Source organism: Zerene cesonia, chromosome 28 (genome assembly GCF_012273895.1).
Source record: "Zerene cesonia ecotype Mississippi chromosome 28, Zerene_cesonia_1.1, whole genome shotgun sequence".
NCBI classification, from domain to species: Eukaryota; Metazoa; Arthropoda; class Insecta; order Lepidoptera; family Pieridae; genus Zerene; species Zerene cesonia.
The window spans coordinates 1,397,569-1,406,830 of NC_052129.1; the positions used below are offsets into that span (position 1 = coordinate 1,397,569).

At 35.1% G+C, this 9,262-nt stretch overlaps 1 protein-coding gene across 3 annotated transcripts in view; it reads right to left on the reverse strand.

The window, feature by feature from the left end:
• LOC119837566 (membrane-associated guanylate kinase, WW and PDZ domain-containing protein 1) overlaps window positions 1-8,334 on the reverse strand; it is a 15,614-nt gene extending 7,280 nt beyond the window's left edge. The window contains exons 1-12 of one of the 3 annotated variants that reach the window (XM_038363190.1): window positions 7,543-8,334; window positions 6,533-6,732; window positions 6,079-6,185; window positions 5,114-5,213; window positions 4,728-4,859; window positions 4,185-4,302; window positions 3,679-3,830; window positions 3,201-3,325; window positions 2,617-2,718; window positions 1,752-1,863; window positions 1,387-1,503; window positions 584-1,054 (exon numbers count right to left, since the gene is read on the reverse strand). In XM_038363190.1, the coding sequence (XP_038219118.1) occupies window positions 584-1,054; window positions 1,387-1,503; window positions 1,752-1,863; window positions 2,617-2,718; window positions 3,201-3,325; window positions 3,679-3,830; window positions 4,185-4,302; window positions 4,728-4,859; window positions 5,114-5,213; window positions 6,079-6,185; window positions 6,533-6,732; window positions 7,543-7,754 (1,948 nt within the window). In that variant the 5' untranslated portion in view covers window positions 7,755-8,334. The remainder of the gene's footprint in view (window positions 1-583; window positions 1,055-1,386; window positions 1,504-1,751; window positions 1,864-2,616; window positions 2,719-3,200; window positions 3,326-3,678; window positions 3,831-4,184; window positions 4,303-4,727; window positions 4,860-5,113; window positions 5,214-6,078; window positions 6,186-6,532; window positions 6,733-7,542) is intronic. The other 2 variants (XM_038363191.1, XM_038363189.1) reach the window with 2 other exon arrangements.
• Window positions 8,335-9,262: the final 928 nt, after the last annotated feature.

The following is a 9,262-nucleotide window of genomic DNA, read 5'->3' on the forward strand; positions in this document are numbered from 1 at the left end:
AAATATGGGAATAATCTTACTAATTTTTAAAGCATCTGGAAATGTTCCCGATTCTATGCACTGATTAAATATGACAGCAATGTGAGAAATACTTTGAAATGTAATGCCATATTTGTTGGATCGACAAGGACAGATTACTTGTTTTCCTATATGTTTAAATAAGGAAATTATTGAGTGATTTTATTTTCCTTTCCGTGGTTTTGCATATTTTTTTTTTCAATAAACACGCGACAATGTTATGACATTGTAAATAATAAAGTATGTTTTATTGAAACCATTTCTATTTTAAGCATTGCTAACAAAACAATTTATTGTATTCTTACTTATCTTTATTAAGACAGTCAAAATAGATGGTTGTTTCAATGATCTGACCTGAAAATGGAACTTAGAGATTTTCGGATTTATATGAAGATGTGTATATCTATAGCTTATATGTAATTTTGGTACATAAGCTACATAATTTCCAAAAACAATACAAATCCATTAAGTGGTTTTCTGGTGAAAGAGCAACATACAAACACTCATATATTCTTAGAATATTTCACGATTATAACACATTTTGTATAGAAAAATTTCAACTCACCTCCATTGTCGCTGCTATCTGCGACGCTAGCGTTCCCCCGCCAGTACGCGGCATTCATATCCACGTGTATGGTCGGGGTGGGGAGTTCTCCCCAATTGTTGTTCCATCTCTCCCCGTTCCCCTCCCAATTCCCGTTACTGGTGCCTTCACCATCCCACTTTTGACTGGAACCGTCCCATTTCTGGCTCGTCCCATCCCACTTTTGGCTGGAACCGTCCCACTTCTGGCTGGTGCCATCCCATTTTTGTCCGTTCTCGTCCCACTTCTGAGCGTTCTCCGCCCAATTTCGTATGTTGTTGGAGTTATCTATCCAGGTCTCGCGTTCGTTCCAATTGTCGGTCTGTTCGCTCCACGGGGTGACGACCGGCAGCGTCAGCCTGGCTCCGGGCGTGCTGCTCCTCCGCCGTCGGTCCATGATGCTCTCTCGGCTCTCTCGCGATTTGTGTTCCGGCACCGCGTACGTGGCCTCTACTGTAATTATTAATATATGTGAGTATGTATCATGTACAAGGATCACAAATCTTATTCAACTAATTAAACACAATGAATGCCAATTATCATGCAAAAACTTAAAATTAAAAGTTTGTTATAAAAACACTGAAATAAACGGTTAACGGGCCTTCTCTACTGCTCAATGATACAGACCCTGATATGTAATTCAACACATTTTTGGTGCATATTTTCTCGAAAAGAACTATTTAACTGATAGATAAGCAAAACAGAATGTTTCAAAAAACTGTGAAACTACTATATATAATATAAAAAACTGCTAATAAACATTAGTCAATAAATAGAAAACATACCCGAGTTCATTTCATTCTGTCTCCCCCTTGCAGTGTCTGATGCGTTCATCGCTGGTGATCTAAGTTGTTCAGCAGTGGGAGTCTTGCTTCTACCCAATTGAGTATTTGCTGTGTTATCTGAAATAAAATAAAAATTGGGAATTACTAAATGTGTGTCCCTATATAATTTAAAATAATAAATAAGCAAAATTTTCCAGAATAATGCATTGCCTTTGATATTGAGATTTCGTTTTTATTCTTTCAAGTGAAAGATATCTGTCCGTTTTATAAGGATCAAAATCGAGTTTAATGGAATCGGTTACATACAAACATACAAGCATAAAGGTGTAGCTCATAATAGTGTTAATATAACATAGATTACTAACTTGTGGTAGGCTGAACTCTCGTAGCTGAGCGGCTGCGGGGAGCCCTGGTAATCGTGTTCTTCCTCCACACGCGTAGAGTTGTTTCGGACATGGCTGGACACTCCTTTAGTACCTGGTGATTATTTATTTATTGAGAGCAGTGGTGGCTCAGTGGTGAGAACCTCGGACTTCAAAATCGATAAGTCGGGGTTCGAGACCGAGCGAGCGTGCAGGAAATAAATTGATTTTTCAATTTATCTGCGCATGTAGATAATATCACTACTGCTCACGGTGAAGGAAAACATCGTGAGGAAACCGGCATGTCCGAGAACTAAAAGTTCGACGACATGTGACATCTGCCAATCCGCACTTGGCCAGCGTGGTGGATTATGGCCCGAACCCTCATAGGAGGGCTGTGTCCCAGCAGTGGGAATATATATATGGGCAGATGATGATGATGATGATGATGAATTATTTATTTATTTTCTAATTACAAATGCTTTATCATCATCAGACCATATATGTTCCCACTGCTGGGACACAGGCCGCCTATGAGCGTTCAGGTCATAATCCACCAGGCTCGCCAAGTGCAGGTTGGCAGATGTCGCATGTCGTCAAATTTTTTATTCTTGGACATGCCAGTTTCCTCACCACGATTTCCGTCACCATTAAAGAATCGTTGTGTGTACATTATAAGATTAAATCTATTGCTTTAGGAGTTGCGAATGTTTTTTATGTAGTATTTTTGCTAAATATACACCTTATTTTTTAAACTAAGGTTTTATTCGCTTTGCATCTATGTATGATCTTGATTTTGATAAAGTTTCTTGTATTTCGTACCCTTCAAAATAAACGATTTATTAGGATAGTAAGGATAACATCTAACCTGCACAACCCTTTGATGAGGGGTGTGTCTCACGTCGGTGTCTCCAATCTGCAACAGCAAGTCTCCCTCACGCAAACCAGCGCAGCGACCTAAGTCCAACACCTGTGAATTATATGCATTAAATGTGGCTGAATAAAAGGGTTTTTTATCCTACTTCCTACTAATATTATAAATGCGAAAGTTTGTAAGGATGTGTGTGTTTGTTGCTCTCTCACGCAAAAACTGCTGAACCGATTGCAATGAAATTTGGTACGTAAACAGCTGGACAACTAGAATAACATATAGGCAATTAGGCTTTTTATCCCGATATTCCTACGGGATACGGACTTACGCGGGTGAAACCGCCGGGCGCAGCTCTTTCATATTTATGAAAATAATCACAAAATTTTGTATTATACTTGTTACAATTTTATTTACGTGATTAACATTTCAGCCATATGTCCATTTTTGCATTGGCATTAAATTAAATTTAAAAATTCTTTAACATCAGATAACAAGTTTGAACGTAACGCTAAAAGCAATCAATTTCTTTGCTATTTTTTCCTATCAAAAGGTGATAAATTTACCAAAAATTCAAATACTACCTTCTTAACCTTCTGGCCATGTACGCTATCAGCTATAGTGAACCCGAAGCCGGCGGCGCCGCGCCGCAGCGTGAGCACCAGCTCGCGACCCGGCTCGGTTGGAGCTGCGCTGCGGTGCTGGTGGTCTGGGTGATAGAACTTATCATAAGTATGGGTAAATACTAACGTAACGTTAATTTTTTACGTCATCTTAGGCTGGTGAGTCACGTGATTGTAAGCGCTACAATCGCCCACGAAAAAGCGTGTCTCTATGTTTATCAGTTAGTCTTTTTTTAATGTCATAGCGGGCAACTGAGCTGGTGGTTCGCCTGATGGTAAGCGAGCACCACCACCCATGAACATTCGCAAAGATAGTGCTTCTGCAAATGTGCTGCCTACTTTTAAGGGGTAAAGGATGGACTACTGGAAAGAAGAAATGGACTGGGACGGATGAGGAAAAGGAAAAGATTAGGCATGTCTATCTGTCTGGGGCACGCACCGGAGGCGAGCGCGAGCAGGTGGTCCGCGGAGGGGCAGCGCGGCGGCAGCGAGCTGGTGTCAGCGGGCAGCTCGTCCAGGTCGAAGGAGCGCGACAGCAGGCCCTCGCGCCCGTCCGCCACGTCGCGCCCCGACGGGGACTCCAGGTTGAACCTGCTGATTGAGACACGTCTTCACTCTTTGCATACAAATATCGTGTGGAGAAACTAAAAACACGTTATCACACTAAAAATACAAAAAAACATTTATAATAGAATTAACTCCACTGCTCTTATGCATAAAGAATGAAATAGAGAACACATTATGAAGACATTAGACACATTAGAGTACACATTAAGAAATTAAATAATCTGATGTTTAGCATCACATATACCATTGATATATCGTATTGTATCTGTTTCTTTCAAAACTAACAAACAGACTTTAGTAGATTTATAATTGTCAAAAGCAAAATTGGTTTTAAATGTATGCTTAGATCCTGGCCATCGTAAATTTTAATTAACTTGCCTGGTTCGCAAGGCCCTGGTGAGTTGTTGCATGGCCACTGCATCGCTGCTAGCATCCACTGCTAGTGTGCTGAGCACCCTCGTGTTTGGATCCTCCGAGTCAAACGACAATGGATAACCTACAGTGATTAAAAGTACTATTATTAATTAAAAACAAATATTTTAAACTTAACAGATACATTGGGATACTTTTTAATAATTTTCAAATACCTACTCAATGATGGTTTATTATTATTTTCTTTTTCTGCAAGTAATTTTAAAGAAAATCACTTTTTTTATGTTTTTTTCCATGTTTCAAATGGCTATTGATAGCTATTATATTGAACTCTATAAAATCTACACTAATATTATAAAGAGGAAGAATTTTTTATTTCTTTGTTTGTTTGTAATGGATAAACTCAAAAACTACTGGACCAATTTTTTCCTTTCTTCAAATTCCTTCACCCTTAGAAAGCTCCAACATCGCTGAGTGACATAGGCTACATATGTACCACGGGCGAACTGCTAGTACAGTATAAATGAGAAAAGATGTTATATAGCCCACCTCTAACAAAGTGCAGTGTGACGTCACTACCGGCGGCGATCCCTTGAAAGATTTGTGCGACCTGCGCGTGCGTCAGTCCACGCACACCGCGGTTACCAACACCCACTATCACGTCGCCTGGCCGTAGAGCGCCTGTGTTTTAAATAATATTTCAAAAATTATGATATAAAGAAAATGACTATAAATTATACATAACTTAATTTTTGGAAGATGCAATAGAAACAGATGGTAGTATTATAGAAATTTACCAATTGTTGCTAATTAGTAATTACTTAATTGTTAAACCTGTTTATTGAATTCATTTAAAATAATTCCATAACTTCCAAGTAATGTGTATTAAGTATATTTTTTTCATATAATTGAATTAATATTTCAATCCAGCTTACCATCAATCCATGCAGGGCTGTGAGGTACGATACTGCGAATTTGAAGGTATCCTTCTGTTTCTGGAGAACCTTCGGCACCGATTAATGTGAAGCCGAGACCCTGTTTAAAGATTTCCATACAATTAATGTTTTAAATAGTATACAACATACAGCAAAGAATATATATAAATAAGCATAGTAATTTGTTCATTTATAAATAAATAAATCCTAGTTTTACATAAAAATTATGATAGGAATGAAATGAAATGTTATATATTTCTTTTTAAATATTAATATATTCAATAAAACTAAAGTACCATTACAAATTGGTGTCATAGACAATGCAAAAGTAAACAATAGACAATAATCCTATTATAATTTGAATATAAATACATTTTGTGTGTACTGCTATTGTACTGCTGAATAAATATAGACCTTTGTTCAGTGGTAATTGTTAAAAATTAAATTATGTTTTGGTCACTGATCCTCAATTATAAATGGAAATTATAGGAAGAGAAATTAATTTGATAATGGTCAGACATAAATTATTATGATATTATTGTTCTTATTAAACATTATAATAGAATTAATCTAGGTTAAGTAGCTTCTAGCCCAATCAGCATTTTTAATCGCTAACAGTTTAGCCATTCTATGTAGTTCAGTTCACTGCAGCTAAAGCATCTTCCGAGTGCACTCATTCATGTCATCAATTTAATAGTTATTCCATCATGATCATGTCATGGTTATAACTACTATTCTATTAGACTAGTTGTACATAATATAAGATACGAGAAAAATATAAAATTTGCCGTGTGCATTTAAGGTTTTGATTTTTCTTGATCTAATTAAATTTTCATCTGATAAAAGGAGTTTTCTTTAAAAGAAAATAAATGTATATATTAATACAACCTTTAAAAAGCAAGTTTTCCTAGTTTTGAGCATAACATTCAACACTCACATAATTAATTAACTCATAAATAAAATACCTGTGTTCCTTTTGTCAGAGTCAGTGAAAATCTCTCCCCACGCAGTTCGCCTGTTGGTGGGGTTCCGTTGGATGTATTATTGTTATTTTCTGCTGCCATTTTTTCAGCTAAAAATAAGAGATTGTGATTAGATCTGGTCCTAGAAACAATGAGGAGTAGCCTAAGGTGTTCAAAGTGTTTAATTATATGTAATTAAGCACTTTGCAATTTTATATGTAATTAAGACTTCCATCTGGAGCAATTATTAATAAAAAAAAATTAAAATAATTACCAATTTGAAGACAAATTAGAGATTTTAAAAATGAAAATATTCAGAAAAAAATTATAAGAATCTTTTTATATGTATCTCATACATGTCATCTTTCATGTTATTTGAAGATTTATTTATGTCACTTGAACCAAGGCATAATTTTCTATACATCGTACAAAAATATGTAAATATATTGAATCCTACCTCTCAGCCGACGTGCTTGCAACACAGGATTCTCATACTGTGTGCGTCTGTTGATATGGTCCACATAGTATGAGCCATACCGTTCATCCGTGACTCTCTCCCAACCATATGGCAACTCATCCTCTCCACATTCACCAAGTGAATGCTTTCGTACTCTGGCTAGGCGAGGGTCCAGCCAGTGTGATGTACCAGTATTATAGCTGAAAATGATAAATAATTTTAATAAAGTAGCCTCAGCAGAATCTTTTAATATTTTTATGCAATAATGTTTTTATAATAACCTCCTTGTATTAAAAAAAAAATACAGCATTTATTAATTAATATCTTGTTATTTTAATATAATTCTTTTCATTTTAAATATTTAAAGATAAATACAGTAGTTAAGGAAAAAAAATTAAAAAGATAACATGTATTTTAAGGAAACTATTTCCATTGTTTATTATTAACTCAATAATCATATGCAAATTTTACAAATACTCTACAATAATTTTACCTCTTCCTGGATATCTTTTTATTGAAACAAAATAGCACTCTGAACACCATTTTTATATAAAAACTGCCGAATGCTCAGTTCTTGTAACACATATGCTAAAACGGAATTAGCACACCATCTGTTTTTCAGCACATAATATTTACAATGTGTTTACTCTGACAGATCTGATTCAATACAGATTTTCTACTCATTGAATTGGAAATATTGGCTAGCTATTCCTACATAATGTGAATTATCCTATAAATAGAATATGCATATATGGTAATTATCAGTTGAGTTATAGACTGTGGTGAAACTACTTCCTACATTACTTCTGGTTTATTTTTAATGATAAATAGATTTTCTATTCACATATTTGTTGGATTAGACAATTAGTAAACAAATGTTTATTGTTGTTAGGGTAAATATATAGCAATAAAGACTGTTGGATTATTTTTTTAGCATTTCCATTTAGATGTTTATAATATATGTTAGATTTAAAAGCTATTAATGCATGTTATTGAAATTACAAACTTACTCTATGAAATACCTCTCTCCTGAAGGTGTAAATGCTTTCTCCCACATGGGAGGTAATGGCCCCAGATAGTCATCTTCATCTTCTCTTTTATGAACTTGATCACCAACTCTGACTCCAACAACTGAACCACCGACGGTCCCTGCTGTGCCTGAACTGTGAGTCGATATCCCAGCTGAAGAAAGTCGATCAGAATCCACTGAACTCTGAGCCATTGCTTATAACATAATCAGAACCACTTTCATCATCAAAACTCTTTACCAACAGTGAGCCTATTCACAATTTCAAATATAGAACATTATTTTGTTTTAACAAATAGCCAGCATTCTTCACTGTTTACTCATCGAATTTTTGGTTCCACAAAAACAAAACAATAGCGGCATGCGGGCATACCACTGACCAGTTATGAGTCATTTTAGAAGATGACTCCACGATTGTCATGCACTTTTTATTATTACACTTCCACGTAGCTACGCTAACTGGATTTCCTTAATTCACCGTTCAGCCGTGTCATAATTACAATACACTAAGTACGTTGCATGTTGCGTTTAACAACGACAGATATCTGCAGTGCAGGTGCATCATAACGAATTCTTTAAAAACATCACGTTATTAAACGCACGTACGTCGATCGTATGCGATAATCAGATAACACTAAATGAGAAACGGATGCCTTTTAACATGCTAATTAGATAACAAGTTCACTTTCTCACAGAAAACAGGTAAATTCTTAACTTTTTGAAAGTAGGTGCAACAAGTTGAAGGGAGCGAATAGGACAGTCGACAGGTAGCTGAATGAATTATAGCTATTCTTGCCCGTATAGAAATTTAAAATTACATGCTTTTATTATTTAGGCCGTTGATCAAGACGTGTATCACATCACATGAATGCCAAGATAATACAGAATTAAATATGTTTTTATGTAAACATATATACTGCTTTTTTTCGAAATAACGCCTCAAAAGTTATTTTATAAACGATCTCAAAAAATTATTGACAAATAATCTTCAAATGTGTCATCTATGTTTTTAAAATTTAAACTATAATGTTTTAACTGTTACCAATTTGCATTGTAGTTCTATAAATTTGCAATAGATGTCACTGTTACAAATAATGATCGAACTATACTCAAAAATTATATTATTTTGGATAAATAATGTCAATATGCAGTGTTTTAGGACAAAACGAAGCCGGATATCTGACTTTGTCCTATATTAGATTGGGATAAATAACTTTTTCACCTGATACATGATCCTATTAGCAAGTGCTAGGTACTAATAATATCCTATCTTATATTTTTATAAACTGATATGTAATTTAACAAATCTAAATGCACGCTTATTTTTTTGATTACCTATTCTCATTTACTCAAGGTCTCCTTTATCTATTCATGTTAATATTTTTGTTTATAACAAGGGTTTTTTTCTTTGAGTATCATTCTCTATGTGGTGATCTTATTCATTGTTTAAATAATAGCTTCCCCTGAAATTTCATTTTACTATCAAAATGTACGTAGGCTGAGAACCTTACTTTTTTTTTACTGCTGTTATTTCCCACATTGCCATTTGCAGTTTGATGTTATGACTGAGGTCTTAGAAACTATACCTACCTCGTATACAAATAACCCAATAGACGAATATTTCATCCTCGAAGATTTTAATATTTCAAATTATATTCAATGTTAATGATCCGGACTTTTTAATCAGAGCTATGCCTTGCTTT